At 41.9% G+C, this 19,827-nt stretch overlaps 1 protein-coding gene across 1 annotated transcript; it reads right to left on the minus strand.

The window, feature by feature from the left end:
- Positions 1-4,703: 4,703 nt before the first annotated feature.
- On the minus strand, positions 4,704-5,865 carry LOC123147118 (homeobox-leucine zipper protein ROC8-like). The gene is made up of 3 exons (XM_044566356.1): positions 5,686-5,865; positions 5,426-5,543; positions 4,704-5,305 (listed from the first exon to the last, which is right to left on the minus strand). Exons 1-3 carry the CDS (start codon positions 5,793-5,795, stop codon positions 5,084-5,086), a joined length of 450 nt encoding a protein of 149 aa, XP_044422291.1. The 5' UTR covers positions 5,796-5,865; the 3' UTR covers positions 4,704-5,083.
- Between the last annotated feature and the right edge of the window lie 13,962 nt (positions 5,866-19,827).

Below are 19,827 nucleotides of genomic sequence, written 5' to 3' on the forward strand. Positions count from 1 at the left end.
CAGATTTGTTTTTCTATTTTTGTAATATACTACCCATCATATGGGAAATATGATCTCGGGTGCTGAAACTGTGAGTTTATAAAATTTGTAGATCAAATGAATTTTCATGGCGATGTGATTCACAATTTAGAATAGTCTAATTTTCATGATGATTACATATTAATAAGGCCATGCTAAAAACATTACAGCGTTTAAAATGTTTGTATGGATCATTATTCTCCCTTTGCATCTCTCTATGTACTTCCATTCATGCAGGATGATGAAGTAAATGTAAGGTTTTACATACCATGGTTAGTCTATGTTAATACTTGTTTTATGTGAATAATATATTATGCCTCACACTATGTTGGGTGGCATTTTATTTACGTGAATAATATTTCAGAAGCCAATGTATTGTGTCAACTGTATATGTTGTTCACTGTGAATAACTTTAGAATTAGTAGTTGTGAGGATTACTGTAAAATAGGTACAGTTGTAGATTAGTAAACAAGGAAAACATATATGCATTCTATCAACAAAATATTCCTGAATTATGGTGGTGTTACGTAAAAAATCTTTCACATGTATATTGGGTATATTGCTTACAATACAAGTTGACATCTGTACCGGTGTGACAAAGTTCTTCATGTAAACTACAATTGTAGGGTCTTTATATGTTATTTCTAAAATTATATGAATAAAATATATATCATAATGCTAAAAAAACATACATCTTATGTATGCATGGCAGTAGGAGGCATCATGTCAACAAGTTATTTGTGTTCATTTTCCATGTATTCTCTTAATAGTACGCATTGTTTCCATAACTGGATTTTTTTGCTATAGTTGTTACACACGAGTTTATTCATGTGTGTTGTGCTATTTAACCATATAATTTATACAAACTATATTGTATTAAGTATAATTCAAATACAATTTGAAGTTTTGCAAGAAGCCTATCAGCATTGAAATTTAATATGTTCTACAATTTTATCTAGAAGAGTTCGCAAATCACTTCATATCAACTTCATTAGAGTTTGAGATCAAACAAACTAAATATTAGGGAGCACAAAAAATTACACCAAATCCAAGCAATGCCTTATTATAAATTGTGTTTCCAGGACAATCATACACTTTACCAGCACAAATGCATGTTTAATTTTGATTCTATAATGTGTTCAAAAGTTGCTAAGCTTGTAAAATATATGGAAGCTACGCATCCATGCCCGACACAAAATAGTCATGCTCTTTTATGGTTATATTCTTTGTTGACAACTACACGACATTTAGTGCATTTAGTGCATCCTTCGTGGATTGCAATGATAACGGATAAGAATTCTACATTAACTATGACGGTTTCTATTCTGTAACCGAAGATCCATCCTGAGATAAATTAATGAGTTGAATCTGCCAAGTAAGATGAGCATATGTGCACGAGCATAGAGACAAACATCTACATGGTATTTCGTTTTCAGTCAACACATTCTGCACAATCTTGGACACTACTTAACATTTATGGGCCTTGTCAAGGAGAACAAAGTGTGAATTATATCAACTAGCTTTTCAGATTAAACATCTCCCATGATTAAGAATGGCTTCCAACAGGGGATTACGGTTTCACTCACATCCAATACAACCGCAACAAACCTGGGAGAATTATTCCGATGTGATAACTTTCAATTACTTTATCAGCACACAAAGCTCAATTTAATTACCCATCAAAGGAAGAGCCGGCACGTGGAGAAATATGCAGACTGATGCTTTGCTGGAACAACTTGATTGGTTTCTCATTACCAACCATTGAACCAATTAAACCCCTGCGAATGTGTGTGTCTGACATGATACCTTGTGTTGTTAGCATTGAGACCAGCATTCCCTGTAGCAAGCTCTTCCGATTTGGTTCCTACTGGATACAACACCTGGGTTTCTTGGCAATGGTTCAATCTGCTAGGCGAAACTGGTAAGAGACAACAGTGCCACTATTCTTTGTAGAAAGTTCAAGAAGTTGCATTATTAACTTAAAAACTGGAGCAAGAACATTTCCAAACGCTCTAGTGCAATTGAAACCTCAAATAAGGCTCTTTCTAGAATTGATAGTTTGCAAAAATAGAGCTTTAACCATCCCTGGAGCCAACTTCGGAACTATTCTGAAGAAACAATTGTGTCGCCTTTTATGCTATGACAAATAGTATTAGAAAAAACCATTGCATTATTAGATTCAATTTGGAGATGAGAGCTTGAAACTTTTCAAAGCCATGGCATTTGAACGATACAAAAGAAATACTATTCCATCACTTACAACTTTAGATGGCTCTTACATTGAAGATCATGATGGTAAAGAATCAATCATGTTTCAATCCTTCAAAGAAAGGTTTCTCACATCCTCCCCACACGAGATGAAATTTAATATTTATAACATTATTAAATGAAGGCCTTGATCAGCTCACTACTCGTTTTATCTGAGAGGAAATTGACGAAGTAATGAAAGAAATGCCAGTTGATCAAGATCCTGGCCTAGAAGGATTTAGTAGTGGTTTTTATAAGACCTATTGGCCCATTATCAACGAAGATTTATATGCTATGTGTTCTCAATTCTTTGAAGGAAAATTAAACGTTGAAACATTAACAATGGTTTTATCACTCTAATCCCCGATAAATGGCTTCAGCACTCTCGAATTATTGCCTAAAGGTTATGACTAAATTGTTTGATAATCGTCTATAGTCCTTGATCTTGAAAATCAATCACCGTAATCAATACAATTTTCTTAAAGGCCGGTCGATTCAAGACTGCTTAGCATGGGCGCTTGAATACATTTTCCAATGCCTCTAGGAAAGAAATTGTCCTTCTTACCATGATTTTCCAAAAGATTTCAATACGATCAAACATGAAGCAATGATCAAGATTATGAAAAGCATGAGGTTCAATGACAAGGCGCTTGGGTGGATTAAGTGCATTTTTTCCTCGGGGAAATCTTTGGTACTATTAAATGGGATATCTGGACACCAATTCCATTACAAACGTGGGGTAACTCAAGGAGACACGCTATCACCCTTGAGTTTTGTTCTGGCGGTAGATTTACTTCAAGCAGTAGTAAATGATGTGTTTCGTTAAGAGAGAGTCAGTTTACCCTTTCCATGCCAAAATTTAGCAGATTATCTCATGATCCAATATGCCGACGATACAATTACTACGATGTCGGCATGTCAAGTTCAGGCTGCTTCGATCAAAACAATCTTGTCTGACTATGTTATTTCCATTGATTTGAAGATCAACTTCCACAAGTCCACCCTCATTCCAATCAGCTACAATGGTTCGATTTGCACCAATGATGGCTAGCATTTTTGGTTGCACCACTGGAACTATGCCATTCACTTACCTCGGCTGCCTCTGGGTAGTACACGCCCATCGATACAAGATCTCATACCTTTGGTTTGTCAGATGGAGCGGCATCCCACTGCTATGCTCACCATGATGTCTTATGATGCAAAACTTTCGCTGCTCAATTCTCGATAATTTTTCAACTGGGTTCCTATTGGCAGCTTTATCCACAAGTGCCATCGAGTCTATCAAATATAGCAATGATCATGCAAACAAGCGATATGGTCTATAAACCATAACGACCACACCATTAGAAGCTTCAGAATATGTATTTACTGATGCCATATTTTTTGTGACAAATAATCTTGAATTACACTTTTCGAACTATGGACATAGAAGTTGGTACATAACACTTCACGAAATTCCAAACCCTGCGCAAAATGAAAACACGATGATTGCGATTCAACGTCCCACGCACCGGTTGAAACTTGTGCCTAGATCTAAGGTTGTGGACTTTGGGACACGGCATGGCTGGCGCCCGAAGCGATGCATGCCACCGTTCAATGGGTCAAACCAGCAGTAGTCTGGCGGCCAATGCGCCTACATGTATTTGCTATATGGAAGGCGATGGGACGCAACACACCTAGCATGTGCATTGACACACTGGCTCACACAATGAAGACATAGATAACAATATTCTTGTATCTTTTGAGAAGGGCAACCCTTCGAGCGTCCAGGAGCCCACCTCCAACATCTCTGAGTCGGGCCTTTTAGTGACCAATCATGATATAACATGGAGCAGGAACCAACACCACCAACATTTCCCAGAGTCGGCAAGACGTATGTATTATGACAGACGACGGGGTGCAACACACCTAGTATGTGGGCTGGCGCATTGGCGCAAGCAAACGCAACAGCCCACCAGCAAATCAACAGTGTGTACCCGCCACACAAAGCCCATTGCTAGGCAGCCTCTGGGCGGGATAACCGGTAAATGGGTGGGATACAAGCACGCGCACGTCGGACCCCACCACCATCGCATTGGAGTATCCGGCACACCCAAACACAACGCCAGACAAGCAAATCAACCATCCATACCGTGTGTGCAAGACACTGGCTCCGCATCGGGTCCAGCACCAGTCGGCGTATGAGCGGGGTAGCCGAGCGGCGTATAACCTGTTCCTTGGATTTGTCGTGTTAGATACTTAGATCTCTCTCCACTTTCTCAGCTGTGGTGTCGCGGTGATGAGATTCTCACGGTCTCGCATCTAATAGGGTTGACGCTGCTGCCGGAGAGAACCAAGCCGCCGCGTCCTGCCCGCCGAGGAGCGGGACAGTAGTCACAACACACACACAGCAAAAGGAACGACGGGATCTACTACTAGTATTATCGAAGGAAACCATGTTTCTTACGGAAGTAGCAGAACCGGCTTTTCATGAAATATAATCTCATACATCGAATTGAGTAGGTAGATCTCCTTTGTTCTGACTTCTCCCGGGAGTAATGTTGGAGCTTCTATGGTGGCTCCAATTAATAAATGAGTACGAACTAGAGTACAAGACTTCCCCGGCAGTTTGTGTAGGCACAGTCCTCAGTTACAACACAAAGGCCCAACAAATTGCCCACGACTCGATGGAGAGATCTGACAACTAAGGATTAATCAGGACCAAATCATGTCTCTTATTCCAAACCTTGTACTAGTTTATTCGAACTTATGCATGTTTGGTCATACAATTTCCTCGCCGAAAGCATGGCGGAGGAACATCGACATGCAAAAAGTAAAGCTAGGGCTCCTCTTGGAAAGATGTGGTGCAGTGGAGGAGCCCCGCATTGAGGCGAGCGTTCTCCCGATTGAGCTCCTGCTGGTCGATGCAGTCCTTGGCGACGCCGACGCAGTTGGGGCAGGTAGCGGAGTTCTTGAGCGCCTCCCGCACGGCCATGATCTCGGACCGGAGACTCATGTTCTCCCAGCGGAGGAAGCGATTCTCCAGCCGCTCGTGCTCAATCTGCCATGCCATCATACAGATTCCAGCCCGTTAATTGCATCACCGATCGAGGACACGATCGAAAATATGGAAAAATGGAAAACTATGGAGCAAATCAGAGATCCAGTGCATAACCCATACCCTGATCTGTGTGCGGTGGTTCTGGAACCAGGATCTGACCTGCTTGGTCTCCAGACCAAGCTCGCGTCCAAGCTGAGCGCACTCGATCTCACTGGGGTGATCGGACTTCTTGTACGACCTGAGCGCGCACACCACACATACATAATTGATTAGTTTCTGCCAATCACTATAGTGTCTAGTACGCAGTAGTATGAAGATGCATAGAACATCAAATCACGGGAAATGGACAAAAAATAAGATATTAAGAGATTAGAACCTACTCCTCCAACTTCTGGACCTGCTCCGGTGTGTGGCGGCGTTGGCGCTTCCGGCGCTCCTGCAGCTGCTGCTGGCTGTCGGAGCCCCCCTGCTGGTGGTCGCCGAAGTCCATGGCTCTCGCTCGCTCTCTCTCGGAGGCTGGCTATAGAAGGAGAGGATGGAAGGGGAGCGATGGCTTTTTGCTCTGATGTGTGATCCCTCCCGGCCGGTGCTCTCCTATTTATACAGAAGCCTTGGTAACGCCAACATTGTGCTGCTCACTGCCAACCCATGGTATCGTCGTTTCCTTCTTTGGCTCCATCTACTAACCACCCCCGCTCCTTGGCTTCTTTCGTCCATCTTGCTCGAGAAGCCCCGCTCCTTGGCTTCTTTCGTCCATCTTGCTCGAGAGCCCCCGCTTCTTGTGTTGCGTTTGCATCTCCTCCTCTCTTTTGGTGAGTGCACATATATTAGAATGACTTAATTCCGTCTTTTTTACCTACTAATTAATCTTTTGCCAGAATTACCATTGTTTGAGAGCTGCAAAACTTTAGAGAGTAGCTAGAGTACTTCCTGGAAAATATCACGCAGTCCTATTCTGAAGGTGACGGAGAAAAGCAATTCTCCCTTGCACCGGAGGTCCCGTGCATGAGAGAGCCCTTGATTTTGCTTAGAGATTAGATGCCAGACACATTGATTGAGCTTGTACTTTCTTAGATATTTTTCTGACCGCATGCAAGCACATTGTACCAGCTATTTTCCACCATCCCATACTTTTTCATTTTATTTCCAAGGTTAAATCTATTTCATTTTTAAACCAAAAATATAACTTATGACATGTTTGCATTTTTGTGTTTATGATGATGAGAACTTCAAAACGAGACCACTTTTGAATTACTTCAATAAGTTTTAAAATGGTGATTCCCAGTGGAACATAGTGAGCCATAATAAAAAATAAAGTATTTTTGCGAAATAGAATAAACATTATTGAATATTTCACATGGAATTAATAAATTTGTATGAAACAAGTTTGACGCATGGTGATTTAGTTGTCTAAAAATTTAATTTCTAAAAATATATTCAACATTAGTCTTGTTTTAAAGATCTCGGCAGTAAAAACACAATTGTGCAAACAGAATGTAAATCAAAATTTTATTTCATTATATACATTAGAACAATTTATTTGAATGTAACTTAGTGAGTAGAGAATACCATGTAGATGTATGTAGGTGGTCCCATTCCACATAGAAAAAAAAAGCGGTGGATGCATGCACGGGAGTAGAAAATCCACTCTCAAAGGTGACGTGCTTATTTGTTTGAGAGATGACCCATTCCATGCTGCAAGCAGGCTCGCTTGCTTTTTTTTCATGTAAATTTGGGAGCCGATTACCACAGAGCCGATGTGCTACATGCTTGGTGCAATGGGAGGCTGCGCGCGCCGGTGCTCAACTTACACTCTTTGGGACGCCAGCATGGGCCTCAAAGAGTTGGACCCTGTATTTTCTTTTCCCCCCTATAAATGAAATGATCCGCGGCATTGCGTATTTGCAGAAAACAATATGTTGTTATTCTCTTTATATATATTTCCTTTCATGCTTAGTTGATTTGTAATACATTAGGAAATTGCTTTTTGTGACCGAGCTCATTTGCTCTCATGAACAGTGAATTCCAACTAAAGTAGCTAGCAAAGAACTTAAAAAATCAGAGATGCTCGAGTATTTCATGGAGAAATGACATCCGGGATGCTCTAGACAAACAAACAAAATCGACTGTCAAAAAGCTTTAAAATGTTTAAAATTAGTCAATACTTCCAGTAAATTTATAATAGCAAGTTTAAACTATTAGTTTATACTTATTGCTAGAGCAAATTAATTTTGATCGTGGTGTGATTTATAATATAGAATAATCTAATCCACTTGATGATTACAGTTTAAAAGATCCGCGCTAAAATCAATTATAGCATATAAATGTTTACAAGGGATCGTTATGCTCCCTTTGCACCTCTCTGTGTACTCCTCCATTCATGCAGGATGACTGTTTCTTGTAAAGTATATGTAAGATTTTACGTACCATGCTTAGTCTATGTTAATACTTGATTTATGTGAGTTATATTGTGTGCTTCGCATTATATGGGGTGGCATATATTTTTATTCTATTTATGTGAATAATGTTTCACAAGCTAATGTATTGTGTGCACTCTATAAATTTTGTTCACTGTAAATAACTTTAGAATTACTAGTTGTGGGGATTGTTGTGAAGTAGGTATAGTTGTAGATTAGTAAACAAGAAAAGCATATATGCATTCTAGCAACAACATATTCTATAATTATGGTGGTGTTACGAAAAATCTTTCACGTGTATACTGGGCATATCGCTTACATACAAGTTGACATTCGTACATGTGTGAAAATGTTCTTCATGTAAACTACAGAAGTGGGTTCTTTATATGTTGTTTCCAAAATTACATGCTGGAATAAAACATATATCATAAAGCTAAAAAACATATATCCTATGCGTGCACGGTTGTATGAGGCATCATGTCAACATGTTATCTGTGTTCATTTCCAATGGATGCTTAATAGTACACATTGTTTCTATATTTATTTTTGTTGTTATGGTTGTTAGACATGATTTTATTCAGGTTTGTTATGGTATTTGACCATACAATTTGTACAAACTATATTGTGTTAAGTATAATTCAAATAAAATCTGAAGTTTTGCAAGAAGCCTGTCAGCATTCAGATTTAATATGTTCTAAAGTTTTATCTAGTAGAGTTTGCAAAGCACTTCATATCAACTTCATTAGAGTTTGAGATCAAACAAACTAAACATCAGGTAGCATAATCAAAGCAGGCCTTATTATAAAATGAGTTTGGAGAACAATCATACTCTTTACCAACACAAATGCATGTTTAGTTTTGACTGTTTAATGTGTTTAAAAGTTGCTAAGCTTGTAAAATATATGGAAGCCATGCATCCGTGTATACTACATGCTCGACAAAAAGTAGTCGTGCTTTTTATGGTTACATTCTTTGCTGACAACTATACAACAATAATTTTTGCATGTGAAAACCGTAATGGCATTTAGTGCATTCATGGACCGCAATGATAATGGATAACTAATCCTACATTAACTGTGGCGGCTTTTATTCCCTAACTAAAGATCCATCCTGCGATAAATTTGTGACTTTAATGTGCCAAGTAACATGATCATATGGGCACGAGCACACAGACAAACATCTACATGGTAATTCGTTTTTGGTCAACACAATCTGCAGAATCTTGGACACTAGTTAACATTTATGAGCCTTGTCATGGAGAACAAAGAGTGAATTATACCAACTGGATTTTTGGATTAAGCATCCCCCATGATAAAGAATGGCTTCTAGTAGGAGATTACAATATCATTCGCATCCCAGAAATTGCAACAAACCAGGGCGCATTATTCTGATATGATAACTTTCAAAGAATTTATGCGCACACAAAGCCTGGTTTAATTTCCCATCAAAGGTAGAGCCTACACGTGGAGCCATATGCAGATTGACAATGTTTCTGAGGAAAAAATAATGTTCACGATTTCATAAAAATGTTTGTAAATTTAGAAAGAAAATGGTCAAGATTAAAAAAAAACTATCCTTGATATCAGAAAAAAATTACGAATTTGAAAATATGTTCACAAAAGGAAAAGGAAAAGAGAGACACATCTGCCATTATTTCTAATAATTTACAGCCCATTTGCTAATTATTAAGGATTTTTGGAGCCCATATTTTTTTTGTTAGCATTACAGCCCATATTGTGGCCACGGTTAAAAAATTATATGAAATTTTGCATATTTCGGTGCGGTTCGAACTGTTTTTAATCCCAAAATTTCGACTCACATTCAAACTGATTTTAAAAATAAATGTATATCAATATAAGATCCAACAAATTCTCCATGCATAAAAATTAATGTAATTTCAAATCTCGAAATGAAAAAAAGATATTTGAAACTAATTGCCGGTTTGATGTGTTTTAAAAATTTACAACTCATTTCTCATTACTGATGGGCCATTTTCTCGGCCAGCCAAATGAAAGTTCTCCTCGTCTTGAAAGATTTGAAGTCCAACAGGCCTGACAAATCGACTTACTTGGCAAATCACAAAAAACCTGGGTTGTGGCCGTGGACCCAGCTGTGAGCCTCTCCATGTACAATACTCTTCCGATGGAATGTCGTTGACCACGTTGACCATGCCGCGCCGAGAGCACCAAGGCGGTGGACGACGGCGAGGCCTAGGAAGGGGACGGCACGGAGCCAGGAAAGACGCGGTAGTGGATGCCCACACGGAGAGGAGTACGAGGGTTCACTGGTTCGGCTACAGTGTGAGGCTGTCGTCGCCGCAGGGCACGGCTAGCGGTGGGAGTAGTAGGGGGCGATGAGGCCTCATCGGCAACACAGCCGGCCACTGGAGGCAGGAGCAGGCGGTCTTCCCGGCACTGGTTTGGGCGGCTGGTGCAAGAAGAGCAGCGATTGAAGAAGCAGTAGGACCGTTCGATTCAAATCCAACGGTTACTGCTGCTAGAATCGTTTGTTGACTAAGTTGACAAGTCCTGCGTACGTGTCAACTTAATAGGCCCACAGGTCAGTCTCCCAACCGGGGCGCCCCAGATGTCAGTGGGAGGAATCATTTTTTTGCGTAATAAGGAGGCAGTTGATTGCGTGCGGCCAGGCCAGCGGAGGGAGTAGGGTGGGCCGGGGAAGCCTGCGCGGCATCACAGCGGGCCACAAGAGGAGGGAGCAGGGAGTCCCGCCGGTGCTAGTTTAGGCGGCTAGAGCAGGAAGATCAGAGATTGAAGAAGCACGTCGGCCGTTGGATGGACATCCAACACTAACTGCTGCTAGAATCATGTGTTCACTGACAAAGCCTTGCGTAAACAAGCCAGCCTCGAAATCTGTGGCGTGTACATCCCATTTGCTATTATTTTTATAATTTTTACTCATTTTCTAATTCATATGGAATTTATTGCAGCCCGTTTTCCATTTTTAGAATTGCTGGCCATTTTCTGGTCAGTACCAGGGTCAAAAAATTAACTAAATATGTGGGAAATTTTGAAAATTCGCAAATTTTTGCTGGGGACGAAATATTGTTAATCCAAAAATTAATAGCCATACTAAAAAAATTAAAAATAAATTAGTACTATGTCATGTTAAATCCAATGAAATACGTATAAGATATCAGTGAAGAACAAAAACAAAAACAGAAACTTATATCCCATTTGCTATAAATTTTTTGGAATTGTTAACCCCTTTTGATATTACTTTTAACACACATTGACCATACTCTTAAGCCAGGCCGGAATGCATCCCTCCTCATCTTGAAAGATTTGCAGCTCAGTAATTCGGAGAAAACAAATAGGCCTAGCTTGGGTATTCTTCAAAAAGAAATACTGGGCTACCTATTTTCCCAAAGAACTAGTGCATGAGCATTTAGCTTTATTTATTTACTTATTTATGATTAGGGACCATGAGCATGTACCTGGGTCGGATTCATGTGAGAGCCTCCCTTCCAGTTAATTATGGGCTTCTCTATTGGGCCTTCATCAGTGGGCTGCATGTTATCAACAAGTGGAAAATGTGTTCCGAGTTTCAAAAAAAATGTGTTCCGTATGATAAATAGTATGCGCTACGTACGGTACGGGGCACTAAAGGATCAAACCGTGCAACGAGTTCCAAAACATTGTGTTTGTCGTTCTAACAACACATTTATTCAACCAACAGACTAAATATACTACTGATTGTACATTGAAAACAGCAGCAGCAACAACCAGGGCTGGGGGTGCAACAGAAGCAGTAAGCAGGCCAGAAGAGTGAAGACGCAACTCTCTCTTCCAAACCAAACATCAGCCATCATTACAAAATGGCTACCAAAAAAGAACAAGTGTATGCATCAAACTAAATAAAGATCCTACTACACCAAGTGTACGCATCTAACTAACTGGCTCAGTTAGACGTTACTATTTTTTTCGAAACGGGGGCAAAAGAATTGCCTCGTCGATTAATTAAGAAGAAGAGAATTGCCTGGTTAATCTACGAAAAACCAGGCTAAAACCAAAGACGTTACTATTTATTAAGCTATAGTGGAGTCACAGATGGAGAGGAGTGGGAAACTTCACTGGTTCGGGTGCGCGGTAGCACAGCCGCGGTGCCGCTGACGGGAGACAGGAGCAAGAACAGAGGTTGAAGAAGGAGCACGGCTGTTGGATTAACATCCAACGGTCCAGCTGCTAGAATTATTTGTTGATTAAGTTGACAAAGCCGTGCGTACACGTCCGCTTAGTAGGCCCACAAGTCAGTCACCAAATCTGACGGGTCCCAGCTGTCAACGGGATGAATAATTTTTTTCACAAAACAAGGAGGCACTTCCTTCCGTGCGAAGATACAGCCGGTGGGTCCCAGCTGTCAGGTGGAGGAAACATTTTTTCATCTTAATAAGGAGGAACTTTCCTTGCGTGCGACCATGGACCTCGTGGGTCCCAGCCGTCAGGCTCTCCACGTAAAGTCCTCTTCCGATGACTCGTTTGTTGACCACTCCGCACCGAATGCAGCGAGGCGGTGGACGATGGTGAGGCCCCGGACGCGAACGACTTGAAGATGGGAAAATGTGGCAGTGGAGTCACAGATTGAGAGGAGGAGAAGGGTTATAACTGGTTCTGGTGCGGCGTGGGGCTGTAATCTGTGGAGAATAACAGGAGGTGTCGAGGGGTGGAGGGATAGCCTGGCCGGCAGTGGGGTAGTGCTTCGCAGTGATGCGTGCTAAGCAGAGCCGCTAGCCGCCGGAGGCCGGACCAGGCGGTCCCGGCGACGTTGGAGGAAGAAGACGAGAGATTGAAGGTGCATGCCGGCCATTGGATATAAATCCAATGGCTGTGGATGACACAATCATTTGTTAACCAAGTTGACAATGCCCAGCGTAGGCTTCGACCTATTGGCCAACATGTCAGCCTGCAAAAATGTGGCATATATTTAACCCACGTTTTCTAGAATGTACAGTCCATTTGCTGGGCTGGATGAACAAATAATTTCACGTCAATCAGAACCAACAAATAAGATCCAAATAATAAGTACAACAAAGATGCTTACACATCTCATTGATTCCCAGCTTGCAAGATTCAGAACCAACAAATAAGATCCAAATAATAAGTACAACAAAGATGCCTACACATCTCACTGATTCCCAGCTTGCAAGATTCAGAACCAACCCATTAGAGCCTTTTGATAAAGTGAATATCAGGATTAAATCCATCTTGGCTAGCCATGTCATATGATCGAAGAACTTGGCGAATGCTCTTGACCGTCACAACATCTGTAGTTGAGTATTCCTGTTTGCATAGCATGTTTGCACAACACAAACAAGGAGATAGGAGAGCATGATTTCGCTTTAATAGCGGCCTCCTTGAACTCAACCTCCATCTCTACTTGGATGAGGTCTGCCTGGAGTTCCATGATTCAATTCATGTACCTTTTTCTGCAGTTTAGCTGAAATGAAGCAAAGATTGCATCATCCAGCTAGCAAGAAGTAATTGCTCTTGTGAGCTGGTAGGTTCTTCTTTAGTAGTTGCACTAAAATTGAGGAACATTAAGGTTGGCTGTCCGGCTCATGTAAGGTGCAACTATAATTTTCTTATCCTTTTGTGCAGTTCCACTAAAATAAAGTGCCATTGTGGTGACAGTGACGGCTCCATCTTGCAAAGGCTAATAAAATGTTGCATGAGATTACCAGCAGAACTTGACGCAGATTTTGGAAACTCCAATCACCATTTTGTGCAGTTCCACCAAAATTGAGAGATGTTGCCCACGTGACATTTTAGTTGAACTGCACAAGACACTCATTCCAAAAAAAGTGTTTTGTGCAGTTCACCAAAAGGTCACAATAGCAACAAGGTGAAATGGACATCCCTATCTGCACAAAAAGATAGAAAGTAAATAGTTGCTGGTCAATAAGAATATATGAAACATATACAAAATGAAAAGAAGCATCTTAATTATGTTCATGGCAATCATGCAAGGACAGTAGAAATTTTAAAACGTCAGCAATGCTTCATGTTACTAGAAGCATTACGATCAACAATGAGATTCCTCAAATATGGGATTACTTTAATGGTGGCATTGCTTGTTTACCAGACACAGTAAATCAACAGCAGCTAAAGAGTTGGTTTAAGGGCATGGGACCGTGGGGACACCAGGACACTCAGCAGCGTAAAGGAGCAACTTACTTATCATACTGGGGAAAACAGCAGGAGTGCCATTGTACTATGTGAGGGCAGCAAATCTAATCTTGGAGACCTTTTATTATGTGAGGGCAGCAAATCTAATCCTGGAGACCTTTTACTATGTGAGGGCAGCAAATCTAATCCTGGAGACCTTTTACTATGTGAGGGCAGCAAATATAATCCTGAGACCTTTTACTATGTGAGGGCAGCAAATCTAATCCTGGGGACCTTTTACTATGTGATGGCAGCAAATCTAATCCTGGACATACTATGTTGACTTGTCCACCAGCCGTCACTTTCTATCCTTTTTTCAACCAATAATAGATCCGTTCCTTATCCAGTTTGTACTGCATTTTCCCATTATTTCCCTTTTCAACCAAGAGACCGGTTGGGTATCCGGTCTCTACTACTCTCACCATATTATTTCCTCTTTGAATAAAGTCCTAGATTCATGCTACAACTTCCCCCCTTTCTTAGTTGTTTGAACAAAGCCCTAGATTCGAATGCATGAAGTAGCTTTACCTCTAATAATACTAAAAATTTAGGTGGCTTTGGAAGAGCTGATGGGAGTAGAAAAAGATGCACATGCAGACACGTGGGGAGCTGGGGCAGTAGAGCAAGGCCTCTTTTGAAGAACTTATACCTGAGGGTCGCCGAGATGTCGGCGGCGGCAGGTCGGATCTGCGGACAATACGACAGGGAGGAAGAAGGGTCAGAGGAAATCCCGAGCTGGCCATGTGTCAGAGAGAACGGCACGGGCAGAGGATCGGGCCCCTCCGGCAGCTGTGGGTTTCCTCCCTCGGCGGTGATGACCGCGTGAATGATGCACCTTTTAGTACTCTACACACACTGGCCGAAGGGATCCGGCCGGATCTGTGACCAGCGCTGAGCAGAGAGAAAATGTCGCTACCGCTATCTTGTTTATATCTGGAGAGGATGAGAGAATGAAGAGAGCAACCCTAGTAAAGCAAGCGCTCAGGCCCCTGCGTCCATATATAGTGGAGTGATTATCTTTTTTCTCTCCACAACAAGCGTTTCAATTTGTGTACGTGGCATTAAAGAAAAGAAACTCTCTATTTAAGGTGACTACTGTACGACTCCTACTTACTACTAGTAGTACTACAGTATTGTTCACTTGTGCTTCCCGCCCCTCCATTCATTGAACAACCCCACGGGTGAATAAACATACAGTAAGTACTGTATTTATATAGAACGAACAAGCTCGAACTATTTTCGCGTAGTTAAAAGTTGACGGCGGGGCTTTTCTCGGGCAGTACGCACGGCAGTTTTCGGGTAGGGCTAGAAGACTATTTTAATTTTTTTTAAACTTTGAGACGGCCACATAGCATGGAGCCGACCCCAACGATTTTAAGCTTACAGGCACGGTACACACTATCCTAGACTACTATACACATGAAACTACCACACAAGCATCCGGGTTGTGCTTGGCTCTTCGCCTCTTCGGGAAGTCAAACAATGATGGAATACTACTGCACTGGAGGAGTACTACAATACGCTTCTGGCCATCTGACACTGATTGAACTGCTGCATGTCCACCGCGTGCGGGAGGGAGAGCGTGTAGCGAAAGCTTCTCCTAGTCTTGCCAGCCACCACGCTCATGGGCGAGGGAGGGACGCTCCTGCCTTTGCGTGTATGACAGGTGGGCCCTACAGGTGTGTGGCCAACATGTCATACAGCCAAAGGCAGGTGCAGTTAAGTCCACGAGGGAGAGGATAATCAAACTTCTCATTGATGTACGAGTTGACACGACACATCAAAGCACTGCACTCGATATATTTCAATAATTTGCGTGTGTGACTCCCAGATGCAGAGGCCGGGGGTCATCATCCTCCTTTTCGAGAAAAAATAGACGCGTGTGTGAGAGGACGAGTGCGTGCGTGCACCTCTTCTCTTCCTGTATAACGTACTACTAAACTCAGAGTACAAGTTTTTGTGGGTGGCACGATGGTGCGTGCGAGAAGTCCCGAGAGATAGGTTTAATGCATGCATTGGTCAATTTCTCTTAATACTTGCATGCAATAATTTAATGCACCTTGGAATCTGAACATGTGTTGGGGACAACCAAATTGAGCCTTATAAAATGGAAAAACTAAAATTTTGAGATAAGCCCTATAAAACCGGAAAGGAGGGAGTAGAAAAAGAAGTACTCCATCCGAGAATAGTGCCGCACTTCGAAACTAGAACCGTCAATAAATTTTGAGCTTGCGTCTCGTCACATTCCAAATTACTCCACGCTATATTGAATTGCAAACCTGTTCACACCGATCACAACCTAAACGGTTTCCCACTTAGGAGTGTATTAGTACTCGATTATAAATACTAGTATGCCAAGATGACTGCACATTCCTCCTCAACTCCTCATCCACAAAAACAAACAATTCATTCATTATCCTTCCCTTGCGTCTGCCATGGCCAGCGTGAGTTCTGGGTCGAGAGATTGCCACCAGGGAGAGGCTAGCATGGAAGCAGAAGCACGAGAGATGTCCCGCCTCCCTGCGAGAGCACCCGACATGTCCCGCCGCGCGGAAGTAGCAGCACAGAGGTCCCGCCGCGCCGCTGAAGCAGCACGGAGGTCCCCCCTTGCCGTCGATGCAGCAGACTGGTCCGGCCGCGCCGTGGAAGCAGCAGAGATGTCCCGCCACGCCACGAATACAGCAGAGATGTCCTGCCGCGCCGCGGTGGCCTGGGAAAATTTCTCGCGGGCAGGCGACGACTGTTACAGGCGCATGCATGTGATCGTCCATAGCCAGATGGATCAGATCTCCGGCTCGGCGAGCTTGCAGGACGACATGATAGCCTCGTTTGAACAGGCTACGGGCATCATCCGGCAACTAAGGGAGGGCAATGAGAGGCTCCGGGCCGAGCGTGACCTACTGAGCGAGAAGATCGTCCGAAGTGCAGAATTGCAGGAGGAGACCAGTGCCTTGTTGAAGAAACTTATGGACGAGAATGACATGCTCCGCAACGAGTGCCAAAGGCTGGTGGAGGAATCCGTGGATGTTCTCAAGCAGCGTCTTGAGGACACGAAAGAGCTCATCACCGCTCGCCGCGGAGACTAGTTTACTGGTTTCTTTTGATGTAATAATCGGTTTAGGATGTGGATTGTGTCGTCGGTTGTGAAATGTTGGGTTCTAGCGCGGATGTTTGGCCTTTGTTCGCCTCCTGGGATGTTGCGATTTCAATCTGGTAGCTTTTAGTCCTTCGTGTTAGGCTGGAGTTGTGCTGAACTTCTTATGAATTGTGGTGGTTTTCAGTAATGAAAATCAGAAGGGGTAAGCCCTTCTTTGATCAAATTTTTTTTAATTGTCCTTATATATTCATCAGTCTTGCTATAAGTCGCAGTAGATACTATGTAGGTCCATCGGATCTTACATCAAGATCCATGCTTTCAGATTTTCTTTTTTCTCTCTTAAATCTCAGTCGAGTGAGACATAGCCACGCCATTAAATAGAGGCTCGGGCGCCATTAATGGAGACCTTGGGAGAGAGGTGGACGGCAGATGGAGGTCAAAGGGCTCTCCTCCCGATAAGCATGCACAGGGGTCTGATCACACGCCTCTCATACTCAAATAGCTACCCTACACGACGCCTCCTAGCTAATAAAACATGGGGACGCATGGCGGCATGTAAATGGTACTAGTAAGTAGAACGCCCACAGTTGCAATAATACTTGTGTTTCCGATTGTAACGTGACAGCACTTGTTCCAAAATGACTTTGTTGATTGTTCATTTGTGCGCCTTCGCAAATCGGACTGCAAATTTACCACAACATGTTGGTGCCATGTCATGGCACCAAGCCAAGTTTCATTATTTTCATGCGTGTTTTGGATTTACAGGAATTAAAAAACTAAGTTTCTCAATGTTTCCAACCCAGCCACGACGCCAGAATTTTGAATTTCATTCCCATTTCTTGCATGGAACCTAGAAATTTACCCGAGGACACACATGTGATTTTTCAACCAACTTTGGTGCACTGGAACATGTGCTTGTATTTCAAATTTGAATTATGCACACAAAGGTGACACGTTCCTTCCAGAACCACGAGCCTTCTTGAGAGAAGCTCCGATTTGCAAGAAGCTTATACCAAAATTTGTTCCTATTCGGCCAATTTTTTTACCATGACATGACACCATGCCAAGTTTCATGATTTTAAAACCAAGTTTCTCAATGTTGTCAACCGAGCCACGATGCCCAGATGTTTGAATTTTATTCTCATTTTTTGCATGGTACCTACTCCCTCCTTCCATCTATATAGGGCCTAATGTGTTTTTCAAGATAGCATTTGACTATTGACAAGATTAATAGCACATGAGATGTATACTATGAAAATTATATTATTGGAAGCTCCTTTGACATACAAAATTGAAGGTATGCTTTGTGTAAGTTGCATGTCATATATTATTGCTCTAATGTTTGGTCAAAGTTAGAGTCGAAAAACGCATTAGGACCTATATAGGTCGAAGGAGGGAGTAGAAATTCACCCGAGGACACAAATGTAATTTTTCCACCAACTTTGGTGCACGGGAGCATGTGCTTGTAGTTCAAATTTGAATTATGCACATTAAATGACCAAAAACTCAATTAATGTGTAAATAAGGCCAAACGAAGCCGGAATAATTCCAAAATTTAACAGGGCACTCATGTAGCTCTATGTTGCCTTTGTAAATAAGCTCAAGGGGAACAATGTATATCATTTCGCACTCAAAGCTGGCACGTTCCCTCTCAAAACCACGAGCCTTCTTGAGAGATGCTTCGGTTTGCCAAAGCTTATACCAAAATCTGTTCCTATTCGGCCATTTTTTACCACAACATGGTAGTACCATGACATGACATCCATGCCAAGTTTCATGATTTTCAGACGTGTTTTGGATTTACAAGAATTTTAAAACCAAGTTTCTCAATGTTCTCGGCTGAGCCACGATGCCTAGATGTTTTATTTTATTCTCATTTCTTGCATGGGACCTAGAAATTCACCTGAGGACACAAATGTGATTTTTCAACCAACTTTGGTGCACGAGAGCATGTGCTTGTAGTTCAAATTTGACTTATGCACATTAAATGACCAGAAACTCAATTAATGTATAAAAAACGACAAACGAACCTGCAATAATTCCAAAATTGAACAGGGCACTAATGTAGTTCTATGTTGCCTTTGTTAAGAAACTCAAGGGGGACAGCGTATATCGTTTCACACTCAAAGGTGGCACGTTCCCTCTTAGAACCACGAGCTTCCAAATCGGCCCAATTTTTTACCACAACATGTTAGTGCCATGACATGACACCATGCCAAGTTTCATGATTTCCAGGCGAGTTTGATTTACATGAATTTAAAATCAAAGTTTCTTGATGTTCTCGGCCGAGTCATGACGCCCAGATGTTTGAATTTCATTCTCATTTCTTCCATGGGACCTAGAAATTCAACCAGGGACACACATGTGATTTTGCAACCCACTTTGGTGCACCAGAGCATGTGCATGCAATTCATATTTAGATTATGCACATTAAAAGTCCAGAAACTCAATTAATGTATAAAAAGGCCAAATGAACCCGAAATAATTCCAAAATTTAATAGGGCACTCATATAGTTCTATGTTGCCTCTGTAAATAAAATCAGGGGAGGCAGCGTATATCATTTCGCACACAAAGGTGACACGTTCCCTCTCGGAACCACGAGGCTTGTTGAGAGAATCTCCGGTTTTGCAAGAGGCTTATACCAAAACTTGTCCCAATTCAGCCAAAAATTATATGTATGAAAATAGGGTTTAGATTATCCCAAACATCTCGCTACCTAGACCAATAATGTACTATGATTTGAATTCAACATAAAATGGATACAAATATTTGAATTGGAGAGTGTATGGTACATGTAGTTCATATTGAAATATGATTACTGCTAT

This window comes from Triticum aestivum, chromosome 7A (assembly GCF_018294505.1).
Source record: "Triticum aestivum cultivar Chinese Spring chromosome 7A, IWGSC CS RefSeq v2.1, whole genome shotgun sequence".
In the NCBI taxonomy this organism is placed as follows: domain Eukaryota; kingdom Viridiplantae; phylum Streptophyta; class Magnoliopsida; order Poales; family Poaceae; genus Triticum; species Triticum aestivum.